Raw genomic sequence first — 14,753 nt, forward strand, 5'->3', positions numbered from 1 at the left:
AGATCTTCATGCTTGTATGGCAAGTACTTTACCAACTGTGCTGTCTCCTGAGCCTGACTTCTCACTGATTCAGATGGGTCCTTCCTGTCTGGTCCTGCTCTGTATTCACCAACACAGCACAGCTTCCACAGAAGTTCTTACTCGTGCACTCAGAACAGTACAGTTTGCCTGGTAGAGAGGTTCTCTGGCACCAACCTGCTAGGTTTGCCAGGAGAACAATGCCAACCAGAGGAAAGCAAGCATCGCCGGTGTCCTCCAACATCTCCAGACCCAGTGGGAAGGAAGAGCTGAGACCAAAGCCAAGAGCAGGAGGGGTGAGCAGTTCTGACAGTAGGTACGACCTCTGTCAGTCCCTATTTCCTCAGGGGTTGTGGGTCATCCATAAGCTATTGGGAGGGGGCAGTGTGCAGTCTGTGGGAGTCGGCAGGTGTGATAACAACCACACAGCTTGAGATCCCTGATGTCAGGTTGGCTGGAAGAGGGCTGGGGGGGTGATGTGGAGGGGGTTGCTTTTATAGATCTGACTGGGGTGTATCCAGACTGCTCATCAAGGGGGAAGCACTGGGCTGCATGCACAGGCACAAATAACTCCACAGAGCCTTCAAAGCTTGGAGTTTCACTGCCTCAGCTTTTCATCTGAGAACCGTGTAGCTACCAGCAATTACTACACCACAATAGGCTATTGTCTCATTGATCATCAGAGGATAATCAATGAAGGAGGCCATGGTTTGGTGGCTAAAGAGAGTTCTTGGAATAGATTGTGTTTTCTTAAAGCCCGCTGATACTTTATCAGAAGAAAACTATTAAATGGTAGCTGGTCTCTCCCTCCTGTTCCTCTTCCAAGTTAATCCATGCCAGAAAACACATGAATGGGTGGGGCTTCTCACTGGCTTTTCCTGTGGCCCCTCAGGTCAGCACTAAGGGGAACACGGTTTTGATTCATGTGCTAGAACGGAGGGCTCACATTCATTGTGTGGGAGCCCCAGCTTGTCGCTGGTTTTTGTACTTTGTCCTTTGAGGATGGAGATCATGTACAGCGCAGGAAACTTCTCCATGGCCAGAGTTCCTTCAACTTCTATTCAGATGGCCCCAAGCAATTACAGCATCTTAAAACAGTCAGGTTAATATATATGTACTGTCACACATACAGAAAATGTTATAAACAGTGTGCAGGTGTGTGTGTGTGTCGGGGTCACGGGACAAGATGACTTAGCCTACAAACATGACCTGAGTTCCATCCTCGGGTCGCACATGGTGGAAGGAGAGAGTTGACCGTCATATTGCCATCTGACTCTAAACTGCAGCAAACAAAGAGTAAAAATTAAATTTAAAGAGAGTGTGCTAGAGAGTGTTTAGCATGGATCTCATTGGCTGTCTTCTAGAGCTACTCAGCATCAGTGCACCTAAATGATATAATAGCGCTTTAGAAAGATCTTGCACGTGACTGACCACCCCTCCCCCGAAGCCAGAAGACACAACTATCAAACACAGACGATCCACACTTATTGCTGGCTCCAACTATGGGTGAATTGTTGCTCTGGAGACTAGGGAACAACAGTGATGAGCAAATCAGCTTGGGTGTTCTTGATGTTGAGAAGTCACCTTTAGAAGAATGGCTTTGGGGGCAAAAGTAGAAAAAAAAAAGGATAGTTTTACCCTACAACTCTAGTTCAGGGTTTCTTGGATGCAACGTTGTGTATATTTTGAGCCAGGTAATCCTTTGTTCTGATGGGTGGGGTCTGTCCTGTGCATTTTGAGGTATTTAGCACAATGCCAGGCCTCTTCCCAGCGATTGTGACAACCAAGATATCTCCAGGCAGTACTATGTCCCCAAAAAGGACAAAAAGGATCTTAGGGAAATTTCTCTTAGTCTTATGAAAGAAGGTAAGAGGTCTCTTCTGTGCCTGAGATGGAGGACCATACCTGACTCTGCAGCTAAGATGAGCATCTCTATCCCTGGTGTCGATGGAGGACCAACCACATGTGGGCATCCCCATTCCTGTTCTGGATTACATCCCGCAAGAACAGAGGCAACCTGGAGCTCGATGGACTGATAATCTCATTGGAAAATCAGCTAGAGTTGCAAAAGACCTTTTTAGCTACTAGTATACTGAGGATACTAGTAAGACAGTGGTTCTATGGACAGTTGGCAGACTGTCCTGCCTGCAGGCATAGAATTGGGTCCAGATGCAGAAGCTGTAGAGACACCTTGTCCACAGCATGTCCTGTGGTCTGTATGATATATCCTGGGTGGTACTCAGCCATTCATCCCCTCCCATCTGCTCTCTCCCGAGTCTGGCAGTAGTGAGGGTTGAGGGAGATGGGTCATTGTCTCTTTCCTGCCTGCTGGGCCGATGCCTATAAGAAGTATTCACCATTTGTTGTTCGGTATTTCCCCCAGCCATCTCTCCAGTAGATGCTTTTTTGGGCCAGGCTTGTCTGTAAGAGAGATTCAAGGGTGGGGAGGTCCTGAGATGGGCTGCCAGTCAAATGTGAACACGGGCTAGTCCCTGAAGCCTCTGCAGTGTGACTAAGACCAGGAAGGGGTGGGGACCTATCTTTTTTCAGGGATAATGAGAGGGACTAAACAATGCAGAAAGAAAATTACAATTAAAAGCTAAAAAAGAACCTGTTTCTGTATCCTAGGGACAGTTCTATTCCTCCGCTGGAGGTGGTTCTGTTCCCAACTCTTCTATTCTTGGCATCTTTCCGTAGTTATCTCCCAGGGAGAGAAGAGATGAGAGTCCCTCCTTTATCTGGGTCCAAGGATCCCCAACCCTTCCCTGATATCCCCCTGTCTTAGTGAAGGTTTTACTTCTGTGAACAGACAACACCATGACCAAGGCAGCTCTTATAAGACAACATTTAATTGGGGCTGCCTTACAGATTCAGAGGTTCGGTCCATTATCATTAAGGCAGGAGCATGGCAGCATCTAGGCAGGCATGGTGCAGGAGGAGCTGAGAGTTCTACATCTTCATCTGAAGGCTGCTAGGAGAAGGTGGGTTCCCACGTGGTTAGGAGGAGGGTCTCACTGCCCACCCCCACAGTGACACACTTCCTTCAACAAGGCCACACCTACTCTAGCCAGGTCTTACCTCCTAATAGTGCCACTCCCTGGGCCAAGCATATTTAAGCCACACCCCCCTTCTCTCTATCTGTCAATGGGTCAGATTTCCCCCTAGTCCAGTTGTGCTCGGTTTCTATGGAAACCCTTCCCCAACCTCGGATCCCAGGGCTGTTCTGCCAGAAGGGAGCCCCCCCATGTGACCCTTCACTCCTTGCTCAAATACAGGCAGAGCCCTTCTGTATCTTTCTCATCACCATGACTCCCTTGACACCTCATTTGGATAAGAGCACCAACCGTTTGGACAGGATGTTGCAAGTCTGCAGTCCCAGCCCTCCCGGGAGGATCAAAACAGAACAATTGCTTGAACTTACAACTCCAAAGCAGCCGGGACAGCATAGCAAGATATTATTTAAAACAAACAAACAAACAAACAAAAGGCGCAGAAACACGTGCCTCCTATGAACACATTTCAGAGAAGAGACGGTGGTTTTGTAAGGATGGAAGAACGTGGACGATCATCCCCCTGCTTGCTCAGGGGTCACCTTGCCCTCTCCCATGCTAGCCTTCTGTGTTATCATGCAGAGGCCTCTGTCTCAGCTGTCTCCTTTCATGAGTGGGCCCTGCCTTCCTTTCCACTCTCAGAGGTGTTTGTGGAACAGAAACCCACTTATACATCAAGCCCATGAAGGACAGCGCCACAGCCTGTAAGATATTTATGTGAGGGGGCCAGGGGTGTAGCTGAGTTGGTAGAGTGCTTGCCTAGCACACATAAAGTCCAGGGTTCAATCCCCAGCATATACGGGGTTTGGTGGTGCAGTAATCTCAACACTCTGGAGTCTAGCCTTGGATACATGACAGTCATGTCTCAAAACAAGAAAATAAAATGGGTCTAGGTAGACTTCTCAGGAAATAGGAACACTTATACAAACATAGGACCTGAGTTCGGATCCCCAGAACTCACACTGGGATAGCCTAGTGCATGCCTGTGACCCCAGTCCTCTGGGGATGAAGATAGTAGGGGTCACCGAGGCTTGTTGGCTGCCAGCCTGCCAGAGTGATTGAGCGGAACACCTGACATTCTCTTCTGCACTCTGCTGTGTGTGTGTTTGCAATGTGCACCTGTACATACATGTACACACACACACACACACACACACACACACACACACACATTCACGCACGCAAAACAAAGAAAGGAAGAGTACTTTAAAGTGGGATAAATCGGTCTCTTTATATATTTGTCTCCATAGCAATAGTTGTAAAATGCGACTTATTTCGATTATGCATACAGGGGTGGTACGTTCCTGTGAGTGCAGCTGTACAGAGGTTGACATTACAGGAAGTTGCGAGCTGCCTGATGTGAGTCCTGGGAATCAAACTTGGGGCCTCTGCAAGAGCTGAGCTGTCTCTCCAACACCTCTTTTTTTTTTTAATAGAGGTAGAACCCCACAAAAGCAAGGATAAACAGCCAAGCATCCCAGTGAACACATTGGAAGCACAGGGTTGGTTTTTGCAGTTTTGGGGTTTGGCTTTTTGTTGTTGTGTGTTATAGGCTTTGAAGACTTCCAGGACCTGTTTCTTGGGTTAAGACCCTGGAAAGTCAGCAGCAGGCTCTGTAAGACAGATCTCCCCTCCAGCTCCACATGCAGGAAAGCCCAGGTCTGTGTTTTGTGTGGAGCATCTCCTGGTCACCGGGTAACCTCGGGAGCTGCGCTCCTGCCATTCTCCGAGGAATGACTTTCTGACAGCCCATGCTGGACTTGGCTACCTTGAGCAGTGAAAGTTACCAAACCTGTTGCAGAAGTTTTCTTTGTGTGGGACAGTTCTCCTTGAGTTCTGTGGAGACTAGAAACCTCTGAAGCTCGTGCCAGACTGACACGCTGGGATTCCCTGGAGTGTTTAGATCTGGATTAGTGCTGTTTGATGATGCCAAACCTCATGATGCAGAGCAGGAAAAAGACAGAAAGAGGAAAGGATGTAATTCATTCTGAAAGTTAATACAGAGTCTGTTTCCCAGACTTGCTGATTTGACCTGTCTATGACACTGATGTCTCCTAAGATGGCAAAAGAAAGCCTACAGTCTACTTCAAGTATGTGTGTGTGTGTGTGTGTGTGTGTGTGTGTGTGGGTGTGTGTGTGGTGTAGGCCAAGGACAACCTCAGATGTTGTTCCTCAGACACTGGCCTAAGACTCATCAATTAGACTAGGCCGACTGGCCAGTGAGACCCAGGATCCTCCAATTACCGCCTTCCCAGTTCTGGGAGGATGGCTGGGATCTTTTGTAGAATGGGTTCTGGGAACCACACATGGGTCTTTGGACCTGTAAGGGAAGCACTTTAATTACTGAGCTATCTTTCCAACCCCAATCCATTTCAAAATCTAACATGGTGTGTGTGGGGGGGATGGGTTATTGGTCAAGAGTGTTTGCTGAGCAATCAAGAAGACTAGACTTTAGATCCCAGCACCCACATAGCAAGCTGGGGATCCCATGCATGCCTGCAACCTCAGCTTAAGATGGGTAGGGTGAAACAGCGTGAGGAAAATCAACGGGCCTCGCTGGCTTCGATCTAGCAGAGAGGATGCAAGCCCCAGTTCAGGAAGATACACTGCCTCAAAGAAATGAAGAGAGTGATTGCGGACACCCAGTACAGCTTCTTCATATGCATACGGGTGTGTAGACACCTCCACATAAGTGTGTGCACCCCCACACATGTATCCACAGCACACACAGAGCCTGTTTTTCTTTCTTATGGGTCTGATACTGATCTCCCTTGAGGGGGGTGGTTTGGGTTCAAGTGTGTGTGGGGGGAGGCGGGGGAGACTGAGTTTGAACAGCTCTAGGCCATCTCAAGCTTTTCAGACCACACTGTAGAGCTCAGTGCTTCCTGGTTTGTGGCAGGAACCTTGTACTCTGGACAGGATTCCAGACTGTTCTGTACCCTGTTTCTCGCTGACTCGGCATGCCCTGACTGCACACCAGTGCGGGATGCCAGCTCCTGGAGTGCCTATCTCAAGAGATAAGCTACCAGTGACCTGAACTGTGAAAGCCACAGGCAAATAGAAACACTTTGTCCCGTAGTCAACGAGAAATTCCGCCTCGGGTCATAGGCAGAGCCCTGGAGAGGGGAAGGAGGTGAGCAGATTAGAGACGCCACACACACACATACACACACACACACACACACACACACACACACACACACGGCAGGTTCTTTCTGCAGCCTCTTTGCAGGGCAGAGAGCTGTGCTCTGGAACTCAAGGTGAATCAAGTTGGCAAGACCTGGCCCTGAGGGCTTTCTCACCCATGACCCCGGTTTCTGATGCTGTCCTGGTCTCTGGGCACCAGCACCTCTTCTCTGGGAAAGTCAAACCAACAACAGAATTCTTGTTGGCCCAGCCCCCTGGCTCTGACAAGTCCCACTGGTTGTTGTTTCCTTTGACCCCTGTGCTCTTCCTGATGACCCACCCCATCTGGTGATAAGAGCAAGGTAGGCTCGTGGGAGGTGGGCAGTGTGGTGAAGTTCCACATGACTTTAAGATGACGTCACAGGTCTCAGGCCTGCAACCTTAGCACTCATAAAGTTGAGGCAAGAAATCCCAGGTAAGTGGGGGTACGAGAAACTGTCTTGACAAACAAAATAGAAATGAATAAAATCACGTTAATAAGACGCACCGAAAATATGAATAGTGGGTGGGGCTTGAGAGATGGCTCCTTGGGGAAAGTTCTTGCTTTGAGAGCATGAGGGCCTGAATTTGGATCCGCAGTATCTGCTTCCAAGCTGCACACCAAGGCACACCCGTAACCCCACCGCTGGAGGGAAAGAGGTCCTGGACATCCCTGTTCAGACATGCTGAAATAGTGAGAGACCCTGTCTCTAAAGAGGGGAGTAGCGTCTGATGATGCCCTCTGGCCTCCACACAGGCACATATGGGCAAACACTCGTATGTAAATCCTACCAACATTAAGAATCTGAACTTTAAAAAAAAAAATCAATATTTTAATATTAAAATTAATACCCTCAAGTGATGGACTAGTTATGTATTTTTTTCTTTTTTATTTCTGTACATCCTAAGGTTTTTTTTCCTACTAAAATATTTTCTGTTTTGAGTGGGGGGGGGGAGAATTAAAGGAAGTGACAGACTTGAAATGTTTCACACATCATCACTAAATTCCACGTACTTCATCTAAGACTACATTTTCATGACAGAGACTCGGGCTGTGGAAAATGAACTGAGAACTTTCTTGCAGACACCTGCCACCCCGCCACATGCTATTCCCGATAAGACAGTGGCCAACTCTTAGTTATTGGGTTCAAAGGTGTGGCTCTGTTTAGTAATTATCAGACAAACAACCAGCAGGCTCCCTCTTCTCTGTACCTTCCCCAAGTGTTTTGTCCACACATCCACCCTGTGAGGCAGCTATTGTTATTAAACCACATGTTTTACAGGATAGGAAACTGAGGCAGTAGATATCAAGTAAGTGGTAAAACTGAATCTTTACGGCATCTGGCCACATCCTGCCTCTCATAGCAGAAATCCGGGAAAGAATCCCAAAGAGAAATAGACAGTGGGTGTAGGAGAGGCTGTTTGTTCTTGCCCTGGTCTGGTGCAGGTAGGTTCCGGTCACAGGAGGAGTGGAGAGAGGATTGGAAGAGTTGAAGTAAATGGGCGTCTCTATTCTTTCTGCAGCTTGCTTGACATCTTCCCCACCGCGATAGCTCTGGCAGGAGCTGGCTTGCCCCCAAACCGGAAGTTTGATGGACTGGATGTCTCTGAGGTGCTCTTTGGCAAGTCACAGCTGGGGCACAGGGTAAGAGGGGGAAGCTTGTGTCTGGGTGGTATCTCCCGTGTCTCAGGCCTGCTACTTGGATACAAATGACCACCCTCAGAAGGTGCATGCCAACGGCTGGTAAAGACCCTGGGCAAAAATCCCAGTGATGAATTTCAGAGAGGAACTACATCCAACAATTCAGCTTGTCAGTCCAGATTTTAATTATATTTAACATTTTGGTGTATTGTAGAGGTGGGTGAGTATTATCTCCAACTAAGGCTTAATTTTATTCTTCTGCCTGCGTTCAATTTTCTGACACAGTTTGGGCACTCGGCACATTTTTGTTGGGTGAGATTCCCGTCCAGTTCTGGGCTCTTGTAGAATGGAAACTCTCTGAGGACAAGGATCAGGTCTTCTGGGGTCAGGTTTCAGTTCTCAAGTACCTAAAAGCATCTGTACCTAGTCAGCATCCAATGCATGCAAAATGAATGAATGAATGAATGAATGAAGGAAGGAAGGAAGGAAGGAAGGAAGGAAGGAAGGAAGGAAGGAAGGAATAATGAATGACAAGGTCAACAAGGTCTCTGCAGTCCCAACATACATGCTCCCAGCTCTGGGAGGGCTCAGCACACACTTTGCACCCTGTTATTTGCTGTCATTCACTTGTTTACTTTCGAAAGATGCTCTTGGGCCCGGGCTGACCTTGAACTCCCGAGAGCCCCAGTTTTGAGTACTAGGATTGCAGGTATGTGCCCCCAGCAATGACTTGGCTTCCGTGTTTCCAGCATCACTTCCTTGACGCTCCCTCCTCAGAGTGCTCGGAGGCACCAAACTAGCAGCCAGGAAATGTCAGCCCTCATGGCCTTTCCCTGTCACTTCCCTGTGTTTTCCTAAAAGGAACAGGAAGTCAGAGAGAGGAGGAGCCTGGAGGAGATCAGAGACACCCCACCCCACCCCCTGTGAGCACCCAGATCCCCAGTTGGCAACTTGTGCTTCAGAGGGTTTATTTATGTCTTTGGGGGGGCCACATGGGAGAGATGTGCTCATGGGTACTGTCGTTGGTAATTACTGACACCTTCCGGGGGTGAGCCAGAACCTGGGCCTTGAGTGGACCACTACTTTCCTGCACACATCCATGAAGTTCTTAGGGCTTGTCAGATCAGACCTGAACAGTCTCTGAAGGATTCTTGGGTCACCCCAGCATGCCTGTTTCTGTAGAGCAAAGTATTGTCCGGGCTTGGCCATTCCGAGAAGCACGAAACAGGAAGACGGTTTCCGCCTTCAGCTGGAAGTCAATGGTGTGTGATGCTGGCAATCTTAGCCCAGATGTCCCTGGAGAGGTGCTCCTGGGGTTTTATTTCCATGGCTACTGATAGAGTAATTGGGGTCACCAGGAAGTAATCTTGACGTTGTCAGGCCTCCTGCAGACGCCAGCTCCTTCAATGGCCTTACTTCCGTTCCCGGACAGAGCCTTGTCTTCCTTTAGCATCAGATTTGCGCAGAGTCACTGGGTTAGGTCCAGGAATTAGGTGGGAGAAACAGACACAAGTCCTGACACCTTCAGGAGACTCACATTGTATTGGTGACCTAGCCGAAGAGAGAGCTTATTTACTTCCTTATCACATCCTATGACCTAGCAAGAGGCAGCCAGCTGACTGCCTTCCGAGAGCTTCTGATGGCATCTTCAAAGGTGATCCCATGTGGGTTCTATGCCCAGCCTCCCACCGGCTTCTTCCAGTGCGTATGTGACACTCCAGGTAAGACCACTTTGGAATTTAAGAGTAGGGCTAGTTGATGGCCACGGATTTGAGTTTGGTCCTTTCTGGCCAGCTTAGTTTAAAACAGCTGAGATGAAGAGACTGAATTTCTTGTGTTTGCAATAGTTTCAGAGGAAGCCAGGAAATCAGAACAAACAATTTTCTGTAAATATCTACACACCCATCCACCTCTCCATATAGAACGTATATATCTCTTTAAATATTTTATATGCATTGTGTATATCTGAGTGTATGTGTGTACTAAATGTACACAGTGCCCAGTTATCAGAAGGCATATCGTCCTTTGCAAGTGGAGTTGCAGACAGTTGTCAGCCTTGGTATGGGTGCTAGGAACCAAACCCAGGTCCTCTGTAAGACAGGCATTGCCATCTTTCTCACCCATGTGCCTTTTAATCAATGCAGTCCTCCATTTAGAAGGATTCTAATGCTGGTTGGTTTAAAACCAATCCAATTTCTAGAAGCCCAAAGACCTTCCTAGATGGTTGGCTCAAAACACTATGTGGATGCCTCTCAGCAACTGGCTTCTCTGTATTGCAAGGCCAGCCCAGAGATGAGGAGAGAAACAGCTTAGAACCACACATCTTCATCCATCTCCTGGGACCATAGGATGAAGAGGCTTCAGGGGAAAGCATCGGCTACTACTCTTCATATTCATGACCTCATGACCTACTTCATTCCCTCTAGGAAGGTTGTTTCTGCGTCATTCCAAGCTCACAGCAGCTGCATGCTGTGCATGTTTTAACCCTTTGCATCCATCAGCGATGGGCTATAAACGGGGCAGTGAGAAGAACCATAAGGAAAGGGCTGAGAGCCTGAGAGGAGAGGGGTACACGTTCCAGGACCTAGTGACCCACTTTCTATTCTCTTGACTCCAAGATGGAAGCTGGAGATGGTGACATTGTGGATGTCATGTTCCAGGTTCAGATATTGTCAGTGAAGGGACAGTTTTCTCAGGATGTCTGCATTGGCATAGTCCACTCCAATATGGGGCAGCTGTGGGCTATAAACAGTTGGGCACTCCAGAAGCCAATGCCTCAAGGAAACATGAATCCCCATCACTTCTCTTAGGGAGGCCCCTAGTGGTGGAAAATGTCACCAAGAGTGACGGGTGAATAATTGACACCCCTCCCCCACCCCTGCTTTGAAGCAGTGCTGGCCTCAGCCTGACTGGGTGGAGGAGAACACCTCTGGGGATAATACCATACAGGGTGACACGCCCATGCTTAACAAAACAACCTAAAGGTGGCAAAGCAGACCGGCACCTAGGAAAGAAAGGGAGCCAAGAGTTCTGTACAAGTTCGTAGAAGATAAAGTCAGCCGGCTTTGAACTGTGGAGCAGACATCTGGAGAGGAAGCATCTTTAGCCATGATTGCGTGTAAGCTCACCAGTGTTCTTCCTATGTTGATGTAAACAAGAAAGATGTCATCGGTCTGCTCAAAGTGGGGTGGCTTAGATGAGTGTCTCAAAACCCATCCCCAGCTCTAAGCACAGGCCAACAGTTTTCCTTCCTAGGTTCTGGAAATTTCTGCTAATGCCACTTACCCTTTGAATGTGGCAGTCTCTCCTTAGGGAGGTTTCTGTCGCTGAGCACTCACATGATACCCATGGTTTGAAGAGACCAACTTTGACTGTGTTTTCAGTGGGGGAGGTGTGTCTGAATATATCACAGATGGGGGATACAGGATGGTCCGTGTCCCCCCACCCTTACCTATGCCTTTATCAAGAAAAGAAGAGAAAAAAAAAAAAAAAAAAAAAAAAAAGAGCACCAGGCATGGCTGTCTGGGATGGAAGGAGTGAGGTTTTCAGTAGTGACTTCCTTTCTTGTTTGGAGGAAGCCTGCTGGGGGTGTTTGAAGGATTGATGGGGGGGGGGGAAGGAAGCAGCAGGTGTTGGAAAGCCCTGCCCAGGACAGCCTCCTCTCTGGGTACTGAAACTGGGGGACGGGGGTGGGTGGGCAGCTGTTTCCCTCTCCAACAGATGTTTCTCATTATCTTTTTCCACAAGCCCCTCGGAAATTTTGAATCATGTAAGCGCCTTCCCAGCGATATAAACGGGCATGATTCATACTGGAGTAGACTCATGCATGCCTCTATCCCAAACCCACCAACCTACCAAGGATGCTGGTCTTTTATTTCCTACCAACTCCCTCCCTTGGGACCTCTGAATTAGGTATTTCCACTCTTTAGGGTAATTCTCCCATGTCTGACGGAATCAGGGATGATTTCCACAATGCTCTAGTAAGAATGAGTCATAGATGTCTGTGTTCAGGCTGGGCTTGGATTGGAGCTGTTGTGCAGGGCTAGAGGGTTCGTCAGCCCGTGTGGGGGCCGAGTTCGATTCCCTGTACTGCAATAAAAGGTTCAGAGGTGAAGCTCAGCTTGGTGCTGGAGAAATCTTCTGTTTCTTACGGCAGACATTCTTGCTGAAGAGGGAGAGTCTACTGGAGGCGGAAGAAGCCAGTTTTTAATGGAGACTTTCAGATGGGCTTCATTGCAAGCCCCAGGATATATGGAAGCCATCTTTGTTGGCAAGTTGCTCTCTGCACCTGTGGGGCAGGTACAGTCAGGACTCCTGGGCACATGCCCTGGGCAACCACAAGACACTCCGCTGAGAGAAGGGCCTGAGAGTTGTTTCAAAGCGCTGCTGTGGCCGTGTTTGAGTTTTTAATTTGTCAAATTAAAAAGCACCAGCAGCTGTCACTCAAACCCTTGCAGGTAGGTTCCAGACCCATGGTTTGACTGACCCGGTGAGATCTTGCGGCCACATGACGTTGTAGCTCATCCTTCTTCAGCCCTGGTTCACAGTGGCTCCCAAGAGTAGGCCAGCATCAGCTACAGGCCCGTGCTTGTCAGCGAGCAACTTGGTTCCGACCTTCTGCTTTGCTGAGGTGGGGGTTCTCCCTTGCGGTCTCTGTTGCTATCCTGTGTATACAGTTGGCCCTAACCTAACTGATTCTTGCTCTGCCTCCTGTCTTGCACTAGGAATTCTGAGATGACAGCCACGCACCGACGGGTGCATCGAACACGGTTTCCTGCAGTGCCATCTTGCTTGGCCTAGCGTGGTTTTCTGATACGCAGGCCGTGTTCTCTTTCTCAGGTACTGTTCCACCCCAACAGTGGGGCTGCTGGAGAGTACGGTGCCCTGCAGACTGTACGCTTGGACCATTACAAGGCCTTCTACGTCACAGGTAAGTGGAGCCCCTCAGCCTGACTCTCATGTGCACACCTTGGGGGTTCCTGAGTAGGTATGGCTGTCTTCTTTGAGGGGTTCACATCCTTCACCTGGGACTTTGCCACCCACACATAAGCTTGGCTGGAGGGCCAGCAAAGGCATTCTGGATCCATCAAAAATGGAATGAGTCCTTCTTGCAGCAGACCTGCTCATGGCCCCGGACTCTTCTTCCTCAGCCTTGCCACAGAGAAAGCATGTTGCTCCGAGTTAGGCTTTAGATGCCAATTCGGCTCATGATGAAACAGGTGCTCAGAGACCTTTAAAAGTGTCATTTACTTGGCAATAAAACGTTTCAGAAGGTAGGTAGATCTGAAAGGTCTACATAGCAGACCTACAGAAGTCTCTCCCCTCCTTGGTTCCTTCAGTGACCGGGACTTAAAAGCTAAAATAGCATTTTAGAAATGACATACTGAGGTGGCTTGGTGGCTGTTGTAGTTTGCTTTCTGTTTCTGTGATGGAAAAGCCATGACCAAAAGCAACTTGGGGAGATAAAAGGCTTACTTGGCTCACACATCCCAGGTTGCGGCCCATTACTGAGGGGAGTCAGGCCAGGGTAGGAACTCAGGCAGAGGACATGACTTACTGGCTTACTCTCTGTGCCTTGCTCACTTTGCTTTCCCACACCATCCAGGACCATCTGCCCAGGAGTGACATCACACATGATGGGTGGTCCCTCGAATATCGATCGTTGATTAAAAAAATGCCCCCACAGACTTGCCAACAGGCAGATCCTATGGAGACTTTTTCTTTTCCCAATTGAGGTGTTTTTTTTCCTCTTTCCAAATGACTCTAGTTTGTGTCAAACTGATAAAACTATTATAGTGGGTGAAAGTATTTACCACCTGGGTAAACACACACACACACACACACACACACACACACACACACACACACATGCCCTAATGCACACATTCATACACACTAATAAAATTAAACTCTTAATTATCTTGAAATGCTTGTCCCGTTAGTTTGCACTTCGTTGGAGCTCTGACATTTTGAAATTAATCAATAAAAAACAAAACAAAACAAAAATAGAAGAGAGACCCTGGCTAGGACTCAATGGAGACTTCAGTTGGTTTGTTATTTCATGTTGGAAAGTTTCAAAGAATTATATGATTAAGACACACACACACACATACACACACACACACACGCATGCACACACGTAATTTATTTCCTGAACGTAAGATGTGGTTGCAACACTAGAACAAGCCTGCGCCAGGGATCTTAGAAATGCTACAAGAATCTCTGGTTCCTAAACCTCAGACAAAGCACTCAGCTCTTTGCTGTGGTCTACAAGGGAAAGTTCGGGGATCAGAGTCCTTACATTACACTGTCTAAGAGGCTGAATTGATTTCATGCAGGGAGAACCGTGCCAGAAAGCCCTTGGCACCACAATACTGGAATCGTAAACCTTACCATGAAGTCACAGGGCTGTGTAAAGTGATCACAGTCAGAGAGAAACCAAAATCCCAAACCGGAAGGAGACCAGGGTAGTGAGCTGAGCACCAGGATCCTGCTACATTTGAGGAACATTGGCTAACAGGGTGAGGTGCAGAGGTGTTCTGTGTCCTCCCTGCGTGGTGTAAAAACTGCTCCCTAATAACTTAGAGCTGCATTTGGGAAAGGCAGATGAATCTACCCCGTGAGGACAGAGGACAGTATGTTCTTGTAGGATGGGGAGATGACGTTTTGGTCGTGAACTGGAGTGGCCGTTACAGATAACCAGTCTTTTGGTATGTGGCCTAGAACTGGGGAACCTCACCGGTATGCTTCCCTCCTCTCCCTTTCAAAAACCATCTCTCTTTTCCTTTTTCTTTTTTTCTGTGTGTGTGTGTTCATGTGCAACACACGTATGAAGGCCAGAGGCTTTGATAACAGGCGTCTTACATGATCATTCTCTA

General features: G+C 48.2%; 1 protein-coding gene across 1 annotated transcript in view; it reads left to right on the top strand.

The window, feature by feature from the left end:
- The window catches only part of ARSG (arylsulfatase G), a 116,858-nt gene that overhangs the window by 97,873 nt on the left and 4,232 nt on the right, over positions 1-14,753 (top strand). Inside the window, exons 11-12 of the mRNA XM_080924198.1 lie at positions 7,758-7,878; positions 12,715-12,805. Coding sequence (XP_080780324.1) covers positions 7,758-7,878; positions 12,715-12,805 — 212 coding nt within the window. The remainder of the gene's footprint in view (positions 1-7,757; positions 7,879-12,714; positions 12,806-14,753) is intronic.

Source organism: Micromys minutus (genome assembly GCF_963924665.1).
Source record: "Micromys minutus genome assembly, chromosome: 10".
Taxonomy (NCBI): domain Eukaryota; kingdom Metazoa; phylum Chordata; class Mammalia; order Rodentia; family Muridae; genus Micromys; species Micromys minutus.